This window comes from Halichoeres trimaculatus, unplaced genomic scaffold (genome assembly GCF_033239565.1).
Source record: "Halichoeres trimaculatus isolate MK-OKI-2021-1 unplaced genomic scaffold, fHalTri1.1 fHalTri1_scaffold_3, whole genome shotgun sequence".
Classification (NCBI taxonomy): domain Eukaryota; kingdom Metazoa; phylum Chordata; class Actinopteri; order Labriformes; family Labridae; genus Halichoeres; species Halichoeres trimaculatus.
Genome location: NW_027437181.1, coordinates 12,145,672 through 12,170,691, shown reverse-complemented (window position 1 = coordinate 12,170,691; position 25,020 = coordinate 12,145,672). Strand labels below are relative to the sequence as shown.

General features: G+C 40.4%; 1 protein-coding gene across 8 annotated transcripts in view; it reads right to left on the bottom strand.

Moving 5' to 3' along the window:
• Positions 1-18,061, bottom strand: part of dmxl2 (Dmx-like 2) — a 45,983-nt gene extending 27,922 nt beyond the window's left edge. For 3 of the 8 annotated variants that reach the window (XM_074665625.1, XM_074665626.1, XM_074665628.1), the window contains exons 1-20: positions 17,674-18,060; positions 10,299-10,424; positions 9,968-10,039; positions 9,776-9,854; positions 9,425-9,569; positions 8,474-8,540; positions 8,183-8,355; positions 6,905-7,085; positions 6,596-6,776; positions 5,948-6,166; positions 5,600-5,871; positions 4,022-4,291; positions 3,640-3,869; positions 3,343-3,548; positions 2,941-3,062; positions 2,541-2,630; positions 2,308-2,416; positions 1,897-2,016; positions 1,510-1,737; positions 988-1,277 (exon numbers count right to left, since the gene is read on the bottom strand). In XM_074665625.1, the coding sequence (XP_074521726.1) occupies positions 988-1,277; positions 1,510-1,737; positions 1,897-2,016; positions 2,308-2,416; positions 2,541-2,630; positions 2,941-3,062; positions 3,343-3,548; positions 3,640-3,869; positions 4,022-4,291; positions 5,600-5,871; positions 5,948-6,166; positions 6,596-6,776; positions 6,905-7,085; positions 8,183-8,355; positions 8,474-8,540; positions 9,425-9,569; positions 9,776-9,854; positions 9,968-10,039; positions 10,299-10,424; positions 17,674-17,760 (3,267 nt within the window). In that variant the 5' untranslated portion in view covers positions 17,761-18,060. Of the gene's footprint in view, positions 1-987; positions 1,278-1,509; positions 1,738-1,896; positions 2,017-2,307; positions 2,417-2,540; positions 2,631-2,940; positions 3,063-3,342; positions 3,549-3,639; positions 3,870-4,021; positions 4,292-5,599; positions 5,872-5,947; positions 6,167-6,595; positions 6,777-6,904; positions 7,086-8,182; positions 8,356-8,473; positions 8,541-9,424; positions 9,570-9,775; positions 9,855-9,967; positions 10,040-10,298; positions 10,425-17,673 lie in introns of all 8 variants that reach the window. The other 5 variants (XM_074665627.1, XM_074665629.1, XM_074665622.1 and 2 more) reach the window with 4 other exon arrangements.
• Between the last annotated feature and the right edge of the window lie 6,959 nt (positions 18,062-25,020).

Sequence of the window (25,020 nt, the reverse complement as noted above, 5' to 3'; positions counted from 1 at the left end):
GGTAAAATCTTGTTTCTTTGTAGAGCTGCACACAGCACATTGATTTGCTCAGACCCTCTTTGCACTGCGCTTACTCTTTCTTTCACAAACACAATGCAGCAAAGCTGTCTGTGAATAGCCTTCTCTCTGTGCACACTCAAGAGTCAAAACATGATCATATGCATGAGGAAGGATTGTTGTTGGCCTCTGTCCAAATAGATGACAGCTGGCTGAGGCTCTGAATAAAACCTTTTTAGAGTTCCTGAATGGTTTCTAATTTTTTCAAGATGACTTTTGTAAAGTTTATCTGGAGTTGTATGAGAGGGCTGTCAATCTCAGAGGCAACCTGTTTAAATTAGCAATCAGCAAGATGATGTTAAGGTTAAGTCATCATCCAGTTCTTTATTTGTCATAATTTCTTTGCAACTGAAAGATTTCCACATCAGGAATACATGTCCATTTTGTGGAAACTCTGGAGCTTCTAAACCAGGCGTGCTTTAATCACAAGGAAAAGTGATTTAAGTGCATAAAAATACCTCAGTGGTGCCGTCTGTCCTGCATCACATCATTAAATACACTGAAACTCAGACAGCTATTTGTAGACTTCAACTCAGTCACATTCAGCTCTACCTTCTTTAAATACAGAGCTGCTACAGAGAGGAGGTGTACATCTTAAGAAGGTCAGGTTTCATAATTTCCTTTAGGCCAGTTGTTCCTGATTGTAAATACGGATTTAAGACACACTGTCTTGTGTAATACCGAGTGTACTGTAAATGCTTCAGTTATCAAGTTCCTTCATCACCATTCTGTGCTTCCATGAATATAACCATGGTTGTGTGCTTTTATCAATTTCTGAGTATCCAGACTCCAAAACCCATTACATTAATTCACTGTTCTTACATTTTCATCACAAAGTTATTGTTACAATAAAACAAATTCTCAGATGGCTATAAGTCTTTAGTGTACCGCACTAAAATGGTATTATAGAAACAAATTCTCATTCCCCACCTGCTGTCCTTGTCGAGGCTTTTTAAAGGCCACAGCCAGCCTCCCGATGTAGGAGCAGGAAACGGCTACAGGCCGGCCAGACACGCTAACAGCACTGTTGTTGTCCTCCTCTTCATTCATCAGGACCCAGGGCTCCCAGCGGTACGCCCGGTTGTCTCTGTCATCCTCACTAAACCCTTCATCACCCTCCACAGCACAGCGCCAGAACCGCACGCGAGAGTCAGAGCAGGTAGTAACAATCAGGTATGGAGCCAGGCACACGGGGTAGATGGAGGAGGAACTGAGGTGACCTAAAAAACACAAAAGGCAGAATGAAAGTTAAGAATATTTCTGCCAAATACACGTGCCATAAATGTGGCTGCCTAATTTCTTATTTTGTTTCTTGCTTTTACAGGAACATGTAGCAAAGAAGAATACTAAGAATAAATTATATAATGATATATAATAATATCATTTGTACTCATGCTGGAAACAACGACATTGTCTTAGTCATATGTGTGAGAACTGAACGCCCATTCCAACCTGCAGAGGGGGTTGCCCTGGTAACCTCCACCCCGTGGGGCAGGTCGAGCCGCTTGCTGTACACCAGCTTGGAGCTGAGGATGAGTTTGCTTGCTGATTGTAGGTTGGCTGTGGAGGCTGACCGTGGCAGAGGTCTGACAGGTGAAGTCTCCGGAGACGAGTCTGGATTCACAGCCTGATAGGGAACCATGAGCTGGCTCTGGGAGCTAAAATCTGGGCTCGGCTCATCTGAGAACAGAGATACAGGAATATTTTAGCTTAGCTGAGGCTTTTTGATGTTGATAAAATGGTAGGCTTCAAATGAAAAAAAATCATGTTTGACTGTTTATAAATATCCAGAAAATTCAATTAATGGGAAAACAGCTCAGCTGTGTGAACTGTACTCACCAACACAAGCCTGCACAGACTTCAGGTGCAGATGCCACATCTGCAGGACGGAGTTCCTGTTGAGATCCTTTTCTATTACCACCAGGAAGAACTTCTCCGAGAATGGGGCTGGCTGATAATCTGGATATTGGAATCACAATCAGGTTTATTTAAAAGTTGGTTAACATACAGGGAATACTTTGTACAAGAAATATAGGAATACTAAAAATATAAAGAAACTATAGTGAACAGAAGAAATCCACTGTTAAGAAACCAAGATATGGTGAAACAGCACTACAAGTGTGGAAAAAAAAATTTCTGGTGAACACAAAGAGTTGTCAAATTTGTACAAGGTGTCTCACAATGAGATACCAAATTGCATCTTTCACTGGGTTAATACATGGACTTTCAATTTAAAGTAACGTCTTGTACCTTCACCACATGGAAAGGCTGGTGTGTATGCCTCTGGTTCATTGTGCGGCTTGTAACCCAGAATGAAGTCCTCTTGGAAGACGTGCAGCAGCTGGGTGTTGGCGCCACACTAAATGCACACGGAGGCACATTCAAACAGGTTACTACACCTATTGATTCAAACACTCCAGGATTTAAAGCACAGAGTTTCACCGTCTTGTGGTAGGTGTGAAAAACACAGAGGAGCTCCTAACCTGGTTTGTAATTGCGTCCAGTTCTATGATACATCCAGGTCTGGCAGTGGACTGCTGGCTGACGATGTTGAACACTTCGCCCACCAGTTTCTAAACAGAGACACACATGGAAAATGGTGAGCTATTAATTCAGTGGACGGCATCTGAAGTGTGGTGAAAAATACTGGGATGAATGATTTAATGAGGAAAGGAAAAAGGAATTTATATGGTTGATGTTAGAAAGAAAGACACTGATGATCTCTAATTAGCAGTATCAAAAAAGAAAAAAAATCTAATGCATGACTGAAAGGCTCTATGTGTTGTTGTGCAGCTGTAAATGAGTTTTTATCTTTCATGGTGGATGTATACTTGATGACTGTATTTGTATTTTGGTATGCATGTGACGTCTGTGTCCACTTACAGACGTTTCGGGATCTGACAGCTCATCTAGAAGCTTTCTGGCATCCACCACAGCTTGATAGAGACGCAGGTTTTTTCCATCTGACGCCACAAAGCAGGCGCTGGCACTGTTGCAGTAAGTTCCTGAGGGACACAGAGTTTGTTTGACTGGACTGCACAACGTTTGAGATGCACTCTTGTGGCCGGAATGACATTATATAATGTGCATTAATTTAGCAGAGCTATGTCCTGACAAGTGAACCAAATATGATATTGCTCTCTGAGCAATAGCAGATGGTGAGATTATGCACTTCTCCCACACACAGTTCTGAATAAGTATTTAGTCATGATAAGAAGGATTCTGCACAGTCAATAATTGCCCGGGTTAACATGCATACATGTTAAAAGTGCATTTTTTATTTACCGAGTACAGAGCTGGGTATGAGTGTAGGCAGCCAAGCAACGTTACTGAAGGCAGAGGTGTGCAGAGAGTTGATACGAGCCAGTTCAGAGACGCCTCCAGTGCAGGACAGGGGTCCAATGTGGTCCACCCTCCACAAGATCAACTCACTGTATATAGCATTAGGATCATGGAAGGTCCTTGTTGCTGCATTGCGAAGCTGCTTCCTGCTAATGGAAAGTAATGTTGTCTTAGAACAATATAATTTAGATATAATGGGTGTTTTTGTATTTTTTATTTTACTCCCTTTGTGTCTTATACCTAGGAAGTCCCTTTGGTAAGGGAAAGGTTGGAGGCTGCTCTCCCTCCAGGCTGCCCGGGGCTGAGGGCGGGGTGAGCAGGGCATTATGGTGAGAGGATGTTAGCAGCAGAGGCAGCACTGTGTGACAGGCTTGGTCATTCAGATGGAAGCGGTGGCCGCAGTATCGGAACTTGTGAGAGACAGTCAGGACGTTGGAGAAGGCAGAGCGTTCAGCAAATGTCACTGCCCACTGCAGACAGAAGGAACAAAAAAAAATTAACGCTGAGAAAAGCTGGAAACACTCTGTGATGAAAATACAACATTCATAAATGCATTCAGTTATGAGAAAATATTCAGGTGTTGGGAATTTCTATGAATTTCATTTTTGCCACAATCTCTAACCTGGTTGAGCGATCCGTCAACATGCTTTGAGACCATCATGACAGCAGGACTGATGCCAGGGCGAGGGCTGGGGGAAGAGGCTAGAGCAGGTGAACCCAGGCCTGCTGAGACTGACGCAGAATGGGACACACGAGCGAGCATCCTCCCCTGCTCGCCTGAGCCCATGCTCTCACTCTCAGTCAGAGTGCAGGCGTACATCAAGATGTTTTTACTCAGAGAGTTAGCATCACCGGTTGGAAAAGCCACAGGAATACGAGAGGAGAAGGACACCTGGAGGGTTGAAGGGGAATAAAAACATTATTACAGTTTATATACCCTGAGGCCCTTTGGCTCCATAGAGGCCTAATTAGTAATTATTATAATGTGATGTCAGCTTATCATCTGCAACAAAAACAACTTTGCTTCCCACTATATCAAGTAGTAGGTTGCCTTGTCAAATCTTACAATAAAACCATACAACTACAAGGTTGAGAACGAACGTAGTTCTGTCGCACTGCAGTCCATGCAGAGTAATCACAACAAGTACGGACATGAGTAGTGCTCTGTGAACATATTTTTAAAGATAACCACAGAAGATTTTATCTGGGACAATCCAAGCATATTTTAAAGGATCTGTATCAGCTAGAAGTAAGAGAACTCTGCAGTGTTTTGTCCTCAGCCCGCTTGTGCTGCAGCGCTGCTCTCATCTAACACAGCTGAGTGCTACAATGTGAGCATCTCGCTGCATATCAAGGTGAAGACTTGAAAATGGGGACAGGAATGAAAACTTGGCTGCACTAGTTTTGGGCTGAGGCAGGAAAAATAAGACGAAATCAACCAAGTCAGACTGTGAAAGACATGTCGACTTATGTTAGGATATAGATTCTCAATTTTTAGGCAGTGCTAGCTTCAATTTTTAAACAGAAAATGAAGTCAAAGATTATAAAAGCTATGAGCGATTTATAACTAATTCTGTAAATTGATGCTGAGCAGAATTTATATTCAGGACTTGCATGGTAGACTATGGTTTAAAAATATATTAACAGTATTATTTTACTATCAGGTGATACAAGAGCTACGTTTGATTTGAATCTGTTCAATATTTTAAATAATAACCATGATAGCATAAATCAAGCATCAGAACAGAATCTGTATCCCCAATGCCAAATAACTAAAGAACAGGGGCCAAAATATTTGACACACTTTGCTCATCAGAACAGGATTATTGCATGACTGGAAACTTTCGCATTAAGGTTGCAGATGAATTGAGTTTGGTATTAATACGACACATGAACCTTGGTCTTCCCATTACCAAGTAAAGACTAAACTTGGTTGAGGAAGTTTTATGAACCAAGACACAACAGATAAAGTTTGAACAGCCTGCACAGAGAAGCGTGTCTCCCCCGGCAGAATAAAATACTAGGAGCCTTGCATAACATTGGGGGAGTGCTGCTGAGTCACTGTACAGTCCACACAAAAGTTTGACTTCAGCCACACTGCTCCTAATGAGTAGGAATATGATAGGCTGTTAAATTATGAGAACACCAACAGTTTGGAAAACGTTCTCGAACGTTCTGGTGCTCTTAATTTACAGCTTACCTGAACTTGTCTGAAGATGCCCTGGTTAAATTCGTCCAGGTACTTCACATGCCAAACCAGAAAGGATCCATCAGTAGGATGGATGGTGAACAGCATGTCTGGGCTCTTGTTCCACTCTGTAGTCAGAATCTCCATCCTCCTCTCCAGCAGCATGGAGGGCAAAGGCATGCTAGAGCTGGATCCTGGGGAGGAGGCCTTGGTGCTCCCCTGTTCTCCTGGCTCACCCTCTTCCCCCTGCTCTGAGGAGGCTTTGTCGGACATCTCATCCAGGTCTACAAAGACAGAGTGCAATGTGCTGTTAGAACAGGATACTGCTTTAACACTGACGTGCTTTGAAAGATGTCATACCAAAATCAAACTTCATTGGGGATCCTTCAGGATCCAGGGGGTCTTCTGTGTTTTGCTCCAACTGCTGTTCAGAGAACTTGCGGAGCTGCAACATGAAGAGATCCATGGAGGAAGTGAAACTGAGGTCTTTGTTGTTGAGCCAGTGGACCACAAAGCCTCCACCACCGGTGCCATCGTCTGGGTTGAAAACTGCAGAGTCAGCCAGAACTGATGGGATATCTGAAGAAAGAAGAGAGAATCAGACAAAAGGAGGGGTGTATGAATGAGTGAAGATCTGAAAAGGTTAAATGAAGTATCCCTGAAGCTTGCAGAGACTCACAGCTCTGTTAAATGTCTTGCTCTTTGATGTGATTCATTTTTTTTCCAGTCACTAGCCATTTCTGCTCTATCACCCCGCTGCACAGCCCACTTCATGTCCAAAACAAATTATTTTTTTGGACAGCTTACTCTTATGTTTGGCAGTCACTTTATCAAATCCTTAAGTTTTATAAAAAGGGAACTTAAGCAATTAAAAAGATCTAACCCTGCCTCTGCATGCGGTTTTTGAAGACAAAGTTTGCAGCAAAACAGTTATTTTGGCATATACAACATTTTTGGTGAGGGTATTTAGAAAATATTTAATAGACACTTTAGCCGTAACCAGCCTACCTGTGTTGGGGTTAATACTGGCTGAGATATGGAAGTGACACAGCGCGTTGGCATGATGTGCAATGTGGCGGTGAGTGTGTGCATCCTGTGTGCCGAGCTGAGAAGGCAGCAGCTCACTGTGAGCCACCAGAGCAGAGGACCGTCGACGGCCGCGGCGAAGGTGCTTCAGGTGATGGATCGACTAAAGAAGCAAAGTTCAGAAATTGACTGGAATAGTTTCATTTTATTCCTGAATTAAGTATCTTAAAACCCCTCTCATGAATTTGTGTTCTGTCCTTTGGGAAGATCAGAAAATTCAAGTGAATCTACCTCCAAAGCATGTTGGATCTTGTCCTTATTTCCTGCCAGGCCTGGCAGGCTGGAGCTGAAAGAGTGTGAGTTCTCAGATATCTGTCCTCCAAGCAGGCTGTCTTCTGGTAACAGGGTCTCTGACCACAGCCTACACACACCATCCTCGCAGGACGTCAGCAGCACATTGCACACCGAACCCCTAGATAAGAACAGCAGAATCAGTCATCTTACACACAGTAATGATTGTGCTTTTCATCAGTCTGTCTAATTCTCAAATGTAAATTTTAAACGTGAATACATTTCAGCTTAATAGGGAGTAAAGACAGATTTAATGGTCCAGATTAAACATGAATTCTTACATAAATAATACATATTGGACTGTAACAGAAGGGTATGTGTCTTCTGAAACCTCTGAAGTGATTCAACTGTTTTCTGAAAAATCCAAAGTATCAGACAACACCTGCTTTGGACACAAATAAATATGCTGCTGAAAAAAAAAGAAAGAAAAGAAAGCAGGCGTGCCAGTAGGAGGACTATAATTTGATAACTTGAGATTTTTACAGCATTAGAGTAAACAACCAGCGTGGTAGTTTTTCCTATTTTCACAATATCAGATATCAATAAACAAAACAGAAAAACTATTTAAAGGATCATGCTACAGGCCAAAAAATATGACGTGGATGGATCTAATAAAATCTGTAACAGAGGCTTTATTAGTATTCTGTGCTCTGCTCAGCCTGAGATCTTTTGCTTGAGGAGAAAGGAAAGGCAAAGTGAAATATGAGGAGAGAGCGCGTTGAATTAATGAAATCAGTCAGTGGAAAAGCCAAATGGTGAACTCTTTGTCGCTGGCTGCTTCCACTATTTTTTTTTCTGAAAAGCTATCAAAAAGCACAGAGCATATAAAGCTACCTGACACACAGAAACCACAGATGGTGGTGAAACACTGTACAGGGACTTAATGACATCTTAAGTATAAAGCAGGCTGTCTACCTCGTTTGTTAATTTTCACTTCTGAAATGACAACATCAGAAATTGCTGATACTTAAGAAAAAAATCCACAGAAGTAGGAGACATCAAAATTAAGAAAAAAAAGTATCAACCCAATTATGGGAGACTATGAAGAAAAAATGTTAGTTCTGAGGTATTTCAAGATACTCAAATGTCGATTGGTCAAAGTATTTTTATTCTCGACATCATAACCTCATTTTCAATTCCATGAGGCACAAACGAATAGTAAGTATGCAACAGAAATAAAAAAAAACAGACTTGTGTCATTGTGTTGTGCTTTCTTACTTGGCCATGTACTTGCTGGTCTTCCTCCATGACATGCCAGTGACAGAGCGAGGGTGAGCCAGGTAAACAAAGGAGAAGTGGACAAGGGGTGTCTTTTTATCAGAGGGGTCCTGAACCACCACTGCAGAGCGCCAACCCGTGGTGGGATACCACACCTTGAGTAAACAGTCATCCTGTATATGCAAACGCACGCAAAAACATTCATTGCATACAAACATCAGCAATGACCTTGAAATTTAAAAGAAGCTGAACTATGTGTTTTTATTTGGTGTGTTTACATAAGTCCGATACCTTCCCAACTGTTGCAAAATACTCCCCGTCGGGAGACCACTTGGCAATGTGAACAGATGCAGCAGTCCTGAGAGACACACACATACAAAACAATGACATCAGCTAAATTCACTTCTTCACAGGAGTCGTCTCAGCAGAAAGTCAGCTGTTCTGCTTCTGTTCAGCTGTGTTTGTGTGGTTACATTGTGCATGAGCTATTGCTATCACTTTCGAGAACACTCTTCCCCTTCTAAATAGATTTCCTCAGCATACACACAAGTGTCATCAGGTGACAATTACTAATATCCAGTTATATGACTGTGTGTTTACACAGCCTGCAGCACATGTCACACACTCAAAAGAATGGCTCACATAACACAAAAGCCTGTCATTGGAGACTGTGTAGAAAGGTTTGGATAATGAGTAACAGCCTATAAGCTTTTATTAGCAAGAAGTGGGTAATCATACAACCTTCAAAGAGAAGAGTTGAAGTTAATAATCTGAGACTTATTCTACAATGCATGACAAAAAAAAAAGAAAAACCATAAACATCTGTTACATTTAACCTTAAATTACAAAGAAAAAAACTGACATTAAACTCTGGTATTTACCAGAATAGGGAGAGAGTTCCTTTAGACTTACAATAAATTGACATTTACAAGACAAAGGAAAAAGACCAGAGAGTAAAAGAACAAGGTACAGGTCTTCTTGACACTTGGTCAAATCAATTCACTGCCTTGCTTCCTGTCAGAATATTTCTGTCTCTGCTTTCCAAATAGACAGCTTAATGAAGACATTTACTCCTGAAGCCAACTGCTTCTCTGAATAAACGCTCTTGGCTGTTTCCCAAATCATCTTCAGATTTTTTTTCTTGCCACTGACCTATTGTACATAACCTTGACGCAGCAAGGATTTTTCTGCATGTCAATCACATCGGATGCTTTTACAGTTTGCACAAAAGCTAAATCGTACTTGCACTGCCAGACACAGTTCCAGTCATTGAGGACAGGGTGGGGCCTGTCCTCAGTCAGCTGCCCATCCTCCTCCTCTATCAGGGCATCTGTCAGCGGAGGAGCCCACAGCTGGAGCCGCTCAGTTGCTGCTAGGATACGGTTCCCTGAGGATAGAAAAAGCACAATGTTACACACCTCTCGTCCCACGTAGACTACTACAGAACACAGAGCCACATGAACACTGTGACTCTTACATAATACACGTTGTTCCAGACAAACGGCAGGGGGCTGTAATCAGATATGTGAGTATGGTGTATGTATTTAATCAAACAGAGAGGGAATCAGTTAAAAACAGAGAGCTCTGGTGTACCTTGTGGGTCCCAGGCCAGGTTGTAGGTGATGGCATCGAGGAAGAACTGTCCTGTCTTTTGCCACTGATAGTTAAGCTGCTGTTAGCGACAGGAGAGCAACACACCATGCAATGTTATTGTTACACAAGTGTGATCACACTGTTAGACGGATTCAAACCTCTGGACATGGCTGATCACACAATCATGCTCACCTTGTGGCGTTTGTTTGGGTTGGTAGAAAGAGGTTCAAAGATGCAGACTGTGTTTCCGTAGGACGCAGCAATCTAAAAATAAAGAGCTGTGTTCATCAAAACATTACTCACCCCATCAGTGCTTCAGTCGCTCCCCCAGGAGAGGGGAAGGTGGGGAGTGGTGCAGGCGAGCAGGATAGCAATAAGAGGAGTAGGATGTGCAGTAATACAGCAGTAAAAGCAAAGCTAAATGCACTTCTTAATGCTCAGGGTAATTCATAATGTCTTCTGGCTTGATGGAAAAATGAAAACTGCATGTGGGAGTGTGTCTGACTGTGCAGTCAACACTTACCCTGCCAAGCTGGTGGGAGCACTCCACACAGCCCACCTGTATGTTCCCATTCTGAGCTCCGGGGATAATCTGCACGCAGTCGAAGTCGCTCGCTAAGATCACCACATCACAACCTGAGCCATAGGCCTGGAAAAGACACGGGGGAAATTCAGATGGAGGAACAATATTAAAACTACAAATAGTATTAGTAAAAATACAGCCCTATATCAACATTAAACAATATCTGGAAAACTCCACACCCTTATCACACTTGATTTAAAAGATATTTCAAACAGCAGACTGCTTACAGCTTTGCCAGCTGTGCTCTTATAGCTCTGAATTTCCATGTTCTTAATTTAAATAAAATATACAGTCATATAAATGACTAATAGACAACCATCACAGGATTGAGAGGCACTGTTATGAATATTGCATTAGCAGGGTGAGATATTACAACAGGATTAGCACAGCATGGCAGTTATCGTAAACCACCGTGGCACTGGCGGGTTGTCTTGGTAAGATGAGCGCAGAAACCTTGTTACACAACATTAAAAATCAACATAAGATGCTGTTTTCTCAGATTCAGTGCATTAAAGAAATTTCAGCTGATCACATGTTAAACGAAGAGTAGTAGTATAGAGGAGATGTGTGACGCATTACGAGCAGAACTGTGTTAAGATTTGGATTATAGGCAGCGAGGTAAACTGATACACTGCTTGCTGCTGGCAGTTTGGAGCCACGTGCAGAACAGCACCTGGGAGACAGGCAAGCTGGCCTCAAAGCAACAGCGCAGTCAGGATGACGGCTTGTGTCTTTTATTATTCAGGAGAACAGGAGGAGAGGCAGGGAACCACTGGGTCACACAACAGAGCGACATTACAGCCAGTGGTATAATGTGAAGTGACAGTCAGGGATGGAGGTACAGTGAAGATTGAGATAAGATTATACTCAATGTACTGCAACATTGTGTGTGAGAAAAAGGAAGTAAAGGAGGTGATGCCTGTGCTTTACCATTACTGCGGCACTCGCTGCCTCCTGCGCATTACAGCCAGAATTAAAAAGCGGTCACCGTCACGCACTGTCTAGGACTGCTCTGCACCTTCCTCTCTTTTTCACACACACACACAGGGGAGAATGTGTGAGTTCCAGTTAATAAAATGAACCTTGGTAGGACCTGGTTTCAGGCTGGTAAGCAGGATGAACATCTTCACTGCTTAAGGATTAGGTTTTGTGTTTCTTTCATTATCACAAATCCACATGCAGACAGAACAACAAAGTACTCAGGGATGACAACTGGGATGATTCATTAGTTGTAGCAGCATAATACTAACAAATGGAACTATGGTAAATATTGAAACACAGTGTCATCACACAGTTAGGACTTAAATCTCATTATGTTCTTGTTGACTGGGACATTTACAGATGGGATACTTTTATGTTTACTTTGGAGGCTCTAAGGTGGGAATTGGGTCCTCAGCACCTCTTTCTGCCTGTATTTCAATAATGATCATAAAAATAGTACCCTTTGGTCTTTAAAAAGCACCAGATTTGAAGAGTTCTACATGCATCACTACTTTGATCTACTGAAGGGAAACAATATTACAGATTCACTCTGAAGTTTCGAAAGATCAGAGGTCCAATGATTATTGGTCAGGTAAAAATGTGAGAAATAAAAACACGAAAGCCTGCTGGATATTAATTCTAATCATTATGATGTTCAGCTTGGACTCAGAAGGATATATTTGACTCAGCAAAACGCAGTATTAAGGAGCCACTGATTCTGTCTATGAATGTATTGGATCAACTTCCAAGAATCTGAAGCTTATAAAGCTGCTGACTTAATGAGTGCAACCCTGAAGCAGCAAGACGTCCTCCCCAACTGTTCTGAAAGCTGCTTACATCAAGACTGCTGCTGTCAGTGGATACATTTTACCTTCCTGTGACACATTAACATTAATGTTTACAGTGGAAAGAGAAACAATTCAACTGGATTGTTTTGTGCAGAGTGAACCTATTTCACCCACGGCATAGTCTAGTGTGGTCATGTGACTTGTTACATAAAATTCTTCTAGTGTTTGCACTCACAAAGTCAGCCAGAGATACTGAGTCAGAAAAAATGGGTATTATCCTGTTATCAACTTTCTGCTTTCTGATGAATCAAAATCCTCGCTTTCTGAATCACTGACCTTAACCGCTTTCTCTGAGAAGTCAGCGTCATGCATACAAAGTGAGACAGGTAATGAACTCCTTTCAGGGTCAATTGTATTTCAAAAGAAAAGAGTCCCCCACACAGTCATGTGTTGTGGTAATGGAAATAGATAAGAGGAAGAGAGTGAAGGATCACTTCTGCCTTTCCATCAAATGACGCTGATTTCTAATGCTGAATGCAGTCATGTGGCATGTGCCACAGCTGCTCCAATGTGTGCCATGTCAGTGTTTGAACAAGCCGGCTGGCTCTGACCTACAGTCAGAGGTCTGAGCAGCAAATATTTAAAACATGAATCGATCAGCTCTGGCCTGTGTTAACATAGTGCCTCTACCAATCAGGAGAGAGATGTGATCTGTGGCTAAGCTTAGAGCTCAGACCTGCAAACCCACTCTCTGTACTTCTATTGTATGGCCCTTGTTAGTATACAGTATGATAACTATGCTAGCATCAGGCATTAACAAGCTAATTACACCATAAAATGACACAAACTGGATCTATTTATTCATTTTTTTCTTGCATTTGATGTGACTGTGTGATGTGAATAAAGGAGGGAAGGACTTTTAGGGGGCTAACACAAAAGCTAACATCACCAGAGATGTGATGAGGAAGAAGCAAAGGGATTCTTCCAATAGCTTTTAAATTACTGCTCAACCAAGCTCGACCAAGCTCTAGGGCAAAGAAAAGTTTAGGATAATAGCTCAGGACAATTATTTCCAGATATAAACGCCTGAATTAAATTACCACTAATGTGAAGGCGATCACTGTTGGCACAAAGTATGCGTTTCCCATACACAACTTTGTACCTTTTGCCTGCAGGTGCACCGACTGACAACGAGGTTGACCTGGTCCTCGGACTTCAAAAGCTCACTGCTGCCTCTTCTCAAGGAAATTTTATTGTTTATTAATTCAAAGTTTTTTTTTAAGTATTTGATTTAACTTGACATGTGTTAATAATAATCCTCTTTTATTGGTTTAATGTATTTTCTATGTGTCATCTGTGGACTGATGTCAGGGCCAACTTGTCTTTTTGGCTTTCTGCTGCTTGCCATCTCAAAGCATGTTTACAGAATATAGAATTTAAAATGCCTTTATAGTCATTATACAATTGTAAAACTAAGTTATTAAAGCTTCCCTCCAAAGTGCAGCAAAACAACAAGGAACAAAGAAACATCTTGCATTGAGAGAAACAACTTGCACTGAGGTAAGATGTGCAGTGTGCAATTATGTAGAGGTATATATATATATATATATATATATATATATATATATATATATATATATATATATATATATATATATATTTATTTATTTATTTATTTATTTGTAAGATAGGATATATTATGTGTATATTGCACTGTTAAGAAACTTTAAAAAAGTCTCAAAGAAATGTAGACAAAAGTCTTTGAGTTATTTACAAAAGGTTAAAATAAATATATTTTAATGTGTATTGCAAAGTCAGAAAGACTCACTAGAAAAGATTCACAGTCACAGAATTAACATAAATATATTCACAGTGAGGTGACAATCCCTCAACAGGCGATGTGAAGCAAAAACAATATCCTATCATAATTACAGGTGTGTGTTAACTTTGGGCTTTAATGCTTATCCTGTAACATAGAAACCGTTTTTGCCTTTATGTCTAGGTTTTCTGAGGGTTCTATTTTCTGATTAATTTTTGGAAGAGCTTGTTTATTCATGATTTTTGAGATCAAACCTCTTATTGGTGGCCAATTTGACCCATTCAACTGCAAGAATGCCACTCAAGTGTGGTAACAACCAAACTCAGCATGTACTTTTAGCAAGTCCACTCAACCTGACAACAGTCATCCAAAGAGCATGCAAACATTGTGTCTCATTTCAAAGAGACGATTGTCATGTTTCTTGGACACTTGCAATTTTGGAAAATTTCAACTTACGCAACACAAAAAAAATCCCATTTCTCTGTCTTACATAGTGTGTAAGTTTCTGTTTTTAAACACAGGCAAAATCCAAATGCATTTTCTTTTATTACATCAACAAAGTTGAGAGAAACATGCAGCCCTGGTGGGTGTATACACCCCCCTCCCTCTTTGTGCTTTGTAGATTACACGTGTGTTCTATTTTTAGTGGATCACACATCTGCAGCTCAGCATATCAAACCCACTGAACTCCTTGTATCTCCATGAAACATCAACCACAGGTGAAAAAAAAAATCGCAAGAAAAAAGGAGAATTATTTTTCCAGCATAATTTTAAAAAGCTCTCAAGAGAACATAATCATAGATTATCAATGTTCAATTTTTAAAAGGAAGTGAAAAAAATGCACTTAAGAGCTGAGAAAAGGGTAAAGAGATGTTTTGTTTTATTTGTTTTGGACCAGCAGCAGATTCTAACCATTTGTTCTTTCAATAATTTAAGATAGCAGTTTATGTAATGACAATTGTAAGACTAAATTATCCACAGACATTATTCTTTAATGGTGAAAAGGAACACCATTTTCTCCCCCCTAAATAATGAAAAGATCTTCTCTGTTCATGCCGTCTAGTTCTTTCACACTCCTACTCATCGTTCTCAGTATTCTGACAGTGGGCTTTCAGCAGAAAAACTACAACCACCACCCAACGAGCTGCTGGGCTACAACGATGGGGAATAAATGCTGTCATTCAAACTCATGTGATAAAGATCATGTCTTTGAATATCTGTCAATATGTCACAGCACATTGTTAAGCATCTCTTCACACAGAATGAAGTAATGAAGCTCTAGCATCATGCCGGCTGATTTGAGCCGTAGTAGCTGTAGGTTAGAGAAGTGTGTGTGTCTGTACGTGAGTGTGTGTCGGGGTCTGGCCTAGGAGCCCTTAGGGGTCAGTGTGAGTGTAACTGCATCGGACGTGATGTCTAGTGTTCTTCAAATATCCTCTCAGACACAGAAAGAGAAGACCAGGCAGAGAAACTGAGGCCCTGTGGCAACGTGTAAGGCTTTCGCCCCAAAACCAGCTCTGTCCCATGTTGTTGAACAGATATAACCCTGGGTATGAAGCCTGCCTGTTTACATTTTAACTGCTTTGCACTGTTGTCACTAAAAGGGGGAAGAGGACCAACTACTCTCTTTGCTTCAAACAAGAAAAAGAAATAGGGTGCCGTATTTAAGAAGGCACCAAAGAAAAGGAAGGAAATGGTGTCTTCGTTTCTGTGAAATACAGAATTATAAAAATAAAACAACACAGCACCACCTCACTAACAGACACCAGGAACACACCAAGGCCATACTTGGCAGCCATTACAGTCAGACATTGTTCTCAGCTTGAAGGAATGGTGGCGTGCAACATAGCACCAGAAGATTTTAATGAAAGCCAGCATTGGCAGAGTTTGACTAAGCAGTCATATTGCTTTTGGTAAGAAAGCTTTGTGCATCTGGTTACAGGCTTTTCAGTTTCAGTCGATGGAGTCGCCAATGAGAGAAATCATGAACTAATAATAATTCATATTAGATTTATCTTTAATTTTCATCATGTTAGGGTTTTTTTTTGTTTCTAGATTTTTGTGAAAACACTACCTAAGCACAAGGTGTTCAAGAGAGCGTGTCTGTCCTTTAAGAAAATTTTAAATTAAATGCAGACATGAAACATGTTTTTAATGTGGGCAGATTATGAAAAGTAAATGTAAATCCTGAAAAGCAAAGGCTTTAAGATGACAGCCGACAACACTTTTGAGGCTTTAGAAAATTTGAAGTTATGGGGCTGTGTGAAAGCTCATCCAGATATCAATAGTCATCATCATTTATCTTCAGCCTCAATACAGGAGCTGACTCAGGATGGGCGAGTTTTGCCCTCTACTTGTTCTACTATCTCCTCCAGCTGATCCATTCAAAGCAAAAGATTTGCAGCATTTTTGGCATTATGAACTATTGTGCACAATTTTTCAATTTGCCATCACAAAGGAGGCTGTAATATAATAGGCTCTTCCCATGCCTCACTGCACTAAATGGAATATTGACTGGGCTTCTTGGTCCTGTCAACTTGAGTCACAAAGAGAAATGTTGGGACTCTGCCAGACCTCAGACAGACAAAGAATTTATATATAGCTCAAAGGGGTCAATAAATAACAGACACATGCTTTGGTTCGGGTATAGTGTTTGATCAGGAGGCATACAAATACATTAAAGTCTTTAAGAATGAACTGTGTCCCAAGATCTGCCTGAGGAGATCAAGCCACCCTAGAAACTGATAAAAACATAGTTCTATTATCGAGCCTTTCTGGCTTCACAAGAGTTTATTTCTCATTTCTACTAAAAAAGATTAAAACAGTGTCTCCAGATCAGTAATATTATCTTTGCTGTTAATTTTATTTTTTATTTCATTTTTTTGCTGCATTTGTAAAACATGTTGTAGCCTGAATTTTGCAATGTGTTCAAGACAGAATGGTTGTCAAACCCAAATAAGCTGATGTAACATCATTTAAATACTTTAAAGTGCCGTCAACTTCGCTAGCTTCAATAAAGAAGACAGATGGTACCACGATTTTGAATATTATTACCAACCCCAAAAAACATCTACTCAGCCCTCTAGCTCATGTATCCATATATGGCTCTGTACGTCATAACTGGCGCAGCTGATGCTAGGATGACAGCGAGCTAATCATCCGTGAGGAGGATTTAACGCCAAATGGTAGCAAGCTTAGCTAGTTTTGCAACTGCACACACAAAACACAGCTTTTGGCATCCAGTAAGGGGTCGCAGTTTTTGTTATGCTCCGTACGTGGTTACCTGAAGCGTGCTCTGCAAAATATCACCTGAGCGTGTCCCATTGTGAGTGCTTGCCAGCACTGTTATGGGATTCCCTTGCAGTAATTCTAACGTTACAAGATGCAGCTAAAGGTCATTTGAGTGGCTAGCGTTAAATGTCTAGCTGCAATAAATAACAAACGTGCAGAATTGAGGGGTACAGTGGCGTTACCTGCTAACGTTACGTGAGGTTATAAGGATATCAATGTTGATTGACTGTCATGTTATATGTGAGGGGGGCTTGTGTTGAGGATGCCCTGAGTAGTCTCGACTCTCTGTTTGTGATTCTCTCAGTGCTGCAGTTTGGCTAGCATGCTACCCGGCTAGCCAGTATTTAGCCTAGCAAGCTAACTTTCCAGCTAGCTCGTCAGCCTTTAGCTTCACTGGGTGTCATCCTGAGCTTATAATATCAAAATAAAAACTCACCGTGAAGGGAATGTCATTCACGCTCCCCACGGAATAGCAGCAATCTCCAGGGTTTACAGCTCCCGTCAGCACCTGGTGCAGATGCATTTTCCTTATATTTCAGCCGCAGATGGGTTTTTTTTAATTATTAATAACGAGTCCACCCTTTCGGTTTCTCCATCTAGCAACGACTGGGAATTCCATCAGTAACATTAACGTTGTCCTCGGCCCGACAGCGTCGTCTTCCTCCTCAAACGGTAGGGTTTCGGGGAATTGTTGTTCGACCCGAGTAGATGAGATTTCACCTGGCCCGGTCTTCCATTTAAACATATAAAACTGGCCGTCCGTCTCCTCTCACTGTCAGCACCATCCCTACGATTAATCGTGAGAGAGCCGAGGCAGTGGGATCTCTGCAGCGAACCTGACATGCGCGTTCACGACGTTGTCAAGGCACGACCGAATGGCCATAGATAACTACCATCTAGACTGTGTAACAAACACCCCAAATCCCACGTTCTGCTTTTTTGGAATCGTTCCTTTAAAAAAATGATAAATATCCTCATTGTGATATCTATTGTTTAAAAATTACTATATAATATTTTACATTTATCTCATGCATTCCTTTCTGGGACACTGTGCAGCTGATCTAGTTTACGTGTTCTATGTTGACGGCGCGCCAATTTGTAAAGCCAGCAGCCCTCTGTCGACGATTTCAGTTCATTGATCATAAATGAAGAGTCCTGGGTAAAACTACAGCCAGAACTGAGGTGGGTAGTAATTTTGACAGAGACTAAAAATGGAAGGGGAAAAGAATAGTCATAAAAAAGTGTTTTATGCAGCAGAGAGCAGTCACACTTCTGCAGTACTCATGTTGTTTTGTCTTTTATTTTTAGTTGATACCCTGTTCTTCTGTATTCTGCAGTTTAATAAAGCCACATGATCAATTTCTATAGCGTATTTCTCTTATACATTTAATGAAGCAGTATGCTCTTCACTGAGTTAGGCTCAGAAAGTAACACTTGATGTGTTTACTTATTTTCCATGCATCACATACATCTCATTAAGTAAGTCTGTTAAGGTATGTAGACCTGAAACTATTTGTTAATCAAAGGGTTAGGAAACTAATGATACTTTTAGAGTAGTCTGACTTTTAAGCAAATCTAAATGTATCATAACCCACCAAGAAATCATAATTTTAGGAGTTCCTATGCTCATTTTCATTATCTTACATGAAAATAAATTAAATCACTTTGAGGTTAAGACTGTCAGGAGTCACCTTGGAGTATGGGAAATGATAACTTTTTTTCTTCATTTTCATAGAGATCAGAATGGAAAAAGGAATAAATTTATGCCTCACTTCCCCAATGTCATAAGTACAACATACGACATTAAATACAGTTACACTGATGTTCATTACTGTGTGACACTTCACAGAGAAAAGAGAGTGAGTGTGCTAGCTAGGTCGACTGCAGCTGCAACTGTCCCTCAGCTCCTTATCTCCCCTCATTCATCTCACTGATGAGATTTAATGGAGCAAATCACCATTATACTGTTTATCCCCTTCCCTTTTGTTCCCTCTCTTGCACTCTGTCCTTCATTGTCCCTACATAAATGATGAGAGGGCTGACAGCAGGGATCCATGGTGCTGATACACAACTAACCATCATGGCATTGGCCTACTTATTATAGCCACGGTGACATCATAAGTCAGGGCCAGCCTGCCTTTAGCCACCATGACACACAGGACAACAGGAGAGAAAAGTGTGAGGCAGAGGCCCAGAGAGAATGTGACACATACACATAAGCAGTGTCAACAACAATGGCGGGGAACACTCATCTTGTGGCCTGTGTTATACTGGGCCTGTCCATTTAGCTTTTAGTGTCAACCATTTTTCAAACCATGAGAGTCAGACTTCAAAGCCGCTCTGTAATCATAGTGTGGACACAATGACAAATGCTTACCTGCATTACATTAATAGAGAACATTACGAAATCAGAGTTACAAAGTGTTTCACAAAGGCAGAAAAATAAAACACTATGATCACAAAATTGGCAGGTTTTGAAGAAAAAAACAAGTGTGTAATGAAGATTTGGTGACAAAATACTTAATTTGAAATAGATAAAGAACAAAGACGTTAAATTCAGGATAAAACATGAAACAATCTCACAGTGTGTCTTTCATGAGGGACACAAAAAAGATTAAACCCAGTTCAGGACAGTATCCTGTGTGCTGATTTATGTGTGGAGATTAAAGACAATATTCATCCACACAGACTAAAAGTCACATAAAGCATTTATTTAATAAAGCAATCAAAAAGACACTTTTCTTAGCACACTGCTTTTTGAGCCACAGATGCAAAAACCCAACATGACTCTGTAGCATAATGTGACACAGATAACCATCCAGAAAATTAAACGTCAGATACATCTACCAAGAAATATTTTTCTCAGCCATTTTGTATTTAAATGACTTCACCTCAAAGCACACCTGAAGAAAGCTGACATTTCTCTGTGTTCTGTGGCAAGGTACACTCTTCAGTTTTACCAACAATGACGAGAAATTTTCAGAAAGTTGAATTTAGACTCACAGCAAGTTATACTTATGCCGGCCAAACTGATTGTTATTGACATGATGGACTGCATCCACTTTAGATTATTAAGACACAGGGGATTCAGCCAGGGAGTACTCTGGGTAATGTGCTGGCCCAGAGTGCTGAGACCATTGCAGCAAGAACACAGCCAAAAGGAAAAAAAATAGTGCCACAGAATAGCTGTTAAAGGATGAGGGTACTTAGAGACCCAAGTGTGTGCACAGCATGTGTGTGCATGAGGGAGAAAGACATAGAGAGGGTGGACACTGTGAGTAGTAGTTACTGTATGTGGATATTGCAGCAGAGTTGGAAGAAGGTTGATGCAGTGTTTGTGGTCCCCGCGGTGCCATTGGGAGACACAGCCCTGATCTACAGAGAACAGAATTAAATGCATTATAGATTTTCTCATTTCATGGATGGCTGCTGGCTGAAGGGAGCTCCGGTCAGGCCCTGAGGCGCGAGACATTGTGTGCCTCAGGACCAAAATGTAATGGAGCTTCTTTACAAACTTAAATAATTAAATCAATGCACACTGTTTGGATGCTGCTGGCAAAGAGTGGCTAAATTTATGATGTGAGTGCCTTTGTTTTCTGTCACAGCAGCACATATATTCTGATACCAACAACAGAGCGAGCACAGCGTGTCTTTACTTGAGGCAAGAGAGAACCTGTTATTAAAACTAGAAAATTTGTTCTGGGGAATCATTTCATCTCATTTAGGGACCAATAAATCTACTATTCATGCTGCTCTATGGTTTTGGCTACTTGTGATTACTGGCATGTTAATTTTTATTGTCACTGTTTCAACAGAAGAAAAAAAGATTTGCAAGAATTATTAATCTCTGGTTCTCTGGAAATGTGGTAGTATTGAAAAGAGATGTGTTAATGACAGAACGCACACATTGTAATGTTTGAACACACTGCTAATGGGACCCAGGAGAGCAACACAGAAGATCCATTATGTTGATTATTGCTGCTTTGATGTAATATGGAGAGAGAACAGGGGAAGAAAAGATCCAGGGTGGCATTGAGATCAACTATTAAATCACATCCTTAGCTCTTAGCCTGGAGAAAAAGACAATCTTATGGCAGCTGTGGGTTCGAAGAATTATTTAGCTGTCTTTCCATGAATTCTGATCTGGTGACATTTGTACATTACACCCAACACGGAAAAATAGTTGAGTACCAATTGCATGTCATGCATGCAAACACAAGAATGTATGCAGCACTGTGCTTTTGCAGAACATATGCACTCTAATTTGCAAGCTGGTTGCAAATCGCAGTGCATAGATTGGCTGTTTTTAATTATCTGCTCAGAAAGAAGGTGGAAAGTGTCATTCTAATTGCAGAAGAGCAAAGCTGCTTTCCGAGGAAGAGGCCTCTTGAGCAGGATTGGGCTCAATTTTTATCCATCCATCCACTTATGTGAGGAAGCTTGGCTAGAAAAGGACACTCAAGTGTTCATCCATCAACCATTCATGAGCAGATGTGTGCTCCATGCCTCCAGCTTTTGATCGCACTGGATACAGTCACTCCAGCTTTATCTTCTTACACGAACATTAGTGATATATCTGTGTCCATCTGCAACAATTGATACCAACGATGACCACCTAAATGAAACACAAGACTCATTTGTTCTACACAAGAAGCCTTTCAGAAAGGATTGAAAGCAGCTGACACAAGCTGGACTGCATGGCCTTTCTAAAAATACATTCAGATACATTTATACCTTCCATAATGGATCAGCATGAAATCCAAGCTGTGGTTGAGGTAGAGAGAAAGGGTAGATGTTTGCTACATCAATGAAATTCACGTCACTGCTTTAAAAATATTAAATATATACAGCAAGAGGTTGTGTAAGAAATACATTTTTTTTTGTTCAATCTTAGTTTAAATTTAAACACTGTTTTTAGGCTAAAGTCAAGCTGGTTTAACAGGCAAACCCTAGATAGAAGTAAAAGATTTCATAAAAGTGTGTATAAATCTTTTATTCAGGTGCAGAGATGGCCCTTAAATTTTAATGCCAGGTCAGACCTTTTACAGCCTGTAATGACACTTAACTGGGCTGTACGGAGGTTTGTGAAGTTCAGACTGAGAGCTGTGATCAGGGGCAAGGTCTACCACCAAGGAAACTGGAGACTTTGGACATATTTTTTTAACCTTGATGGCCATATGTGTGTGTGTTTTTGTGACATAATGACAGCTGCTGTGTCACTGACATAGGTCAGCAAACACTCCTGGATATTCAGATGTGAACAAGTTGAGTGAAACTGCTGACAGTCAAACACAGGGGCTCCCAAACTTTTCACTTTGCAACCCCTAAAATAGTTGGGATGAGATGTGAATACACTAGTAGGCAAATCCAAAATCAGACAAATAATAATAATAATAATAATAATAATAATAATAATAATAATAATAATAATAATAATAATAATAAAAATAATAATAATAATAATAATAATAATAATTAAACAAACAAATAAATAAATAAATAAATAAATAAATAAATAAATAAATAAATAAATAAATAAATAAATAAATAAATAATGCTATTAAAAAAGAACTACAGTGAAACTGGTCACCATAAAGTGTGCACAACTTGCTGTGTTTCCTAAATTAATCTGATGTAATTGATATTGTTATTATCCTGGCCTTGCTCCCTTGAGGGTGTTGGGGAAACAAAGAAATGTAAAAAAACAGTTGACACATTCTTCTGTTTGCAGAGTTTTAAGTCAAATTTAACCCCTATTTTTTATTTATAATTTTTCTACTGGTTAAACCTACACTGTTTTAATTAGCATTAAATGCTTAACTGTACCTCCAAATCACGGGATTCCATGGTTATAGTATATATTTAAAAAAGTGGAAAGTGGTTGTTCAAAGATTTTAACCTCGTCATACGTGGTTCAACTAGAATTTGGATTAAAAAATTCTTAAAACGTGAATTTGGACAGAGTATTATATATCTTAATGTGAATTTTGGTTCCAGATGGCTCCAAAATGACATATGACTGCAAGCATAATCCTTAGGATTATGTAGAGGAGCACGTGTGGAATGAAAGGATGCTTGATATGGATGATCTTGAGCTTGTGCTGATAACCAATAACAACCTGCCCATTATAGCTGCATCTGTTTTGCTTTTTTTTAAATAATGATGGATCACAAACAGCCACCTACTGTGTCAGAATGAGTCAGCCTGTTGATATGTGAGTGAAAGCAAATTGCTTTGATGGGATAAAATGATGTTTTATCCAAATGATAAACAATAAAACATTCCTTTTCCCAGCCAAATACACATAACGCAACTCTTATGGAATATAAAGTGGGTTAAATGCTCCGAAACTTTGCCTAACATAACAACAAAAACTACTTTATCAACAGCAAATCAAATCTGTAGCACAGCATAAGGAAGCATGTTTCTCAGAAAAAAAACGTCTCTTATCTTCTGTCAGATCTAAACTGCGACAAAAGGAGGCCTTCATGTGTGTTGTTGTTGCCTCCTTTCCATTTCTGCTTTTGTGTTCTCTGTCATTAAACCTTCCAAGTCAAAGCAGCGCCACCAGACTTAAGGTTAAGCCTGCATACCATAAGCTTAATGCACATAGTTCCACTCTGAGGCTGGCAGACCGGTAGAGCATGTCTTATCCCTACGCTGACTGTAACTGAAAAAGCACAATGCCATTTATAGATTCACATATTTCACCATACAGTGAAGAAATACAGCAGATACTGTTTAATGACAGAAAAGTAAAATCATTCAGAAGAGATGGATGCTGATTTATGATCTGATTTGACCCACCACCATGTTATGAAGTTTTGCATTGGAGGACAATTAACTGCACACCCACTGTATCCTGATATTGCTGATTTACAATTTTCTGCATTTTCTTGTGTTATTCTGTTGCTACTGCATCATGTGCAGCTTTTAATGCTGTAGTTTTGTGTGGGACTAACTTCACAAAACACATTTTTGTATCTTGGTGGTGTTATGCATGTGTAAAAAATATTCATTCTACGTTAATGGATCTTTAAAAGCCTGCTGTATCCTCTCTACCCTTGGTATTTGCTTACAGTATCTCCTAATAAGAAAGAACTGGAGTAATTAGATGGCAGGGAGGGCCTCTGCTTGGATGGATGTTAATAATGTTTCTTTCCTTGAGGAAAAATTACAACCGGTAACAATTTGTGATTCTCATAACAGGTTTATTTGGTCCTTTATCAGCAGGCACTTTCTTGCAGTGGCAGAGTGTTATTACCTCTCCTCATCCCCCTTCATCCTCCTGTTATTTATTCCTTCACATTACAGTATTTGATCACAGGGTTGATGGTTGTTGCCTTCATACAACCTGCTTTGCTCTTACACAGCCAGTCTCGTCTGCTCTCGCTTTCTTCCTCCCTCCTCCTCCTCTATCTCTGTCTCACACACGCTGCAATCCCGCTCGCACTCTCACAGATTTCTGTCTGCAGAGATACTAAAGATTGATGACAGCTATTCCAGAGCCTCGTCTCTGTCTTTGACACCGCCCCTTCCCTCTCTCCACACTCCTGTCGCTTTCCCCTCCTCACGGCGCTCTGAGGAAGGTCAGCCTCGCTTACTGTGGTTTAACCAGTCCATCTGTCTCTCCGGCTTTCCTGTCCAGCCAGCCTTGGGCAAACTGATGAATCTCTCTCACCGGCAGTTGTTCCAGGGATTATTTACTGCCACTGCTGATGTGTGTGAAGGCGCGCGTGTGAATTATTTCCTTTCCTATTCAGGGGTTCTGAGACCTATTCA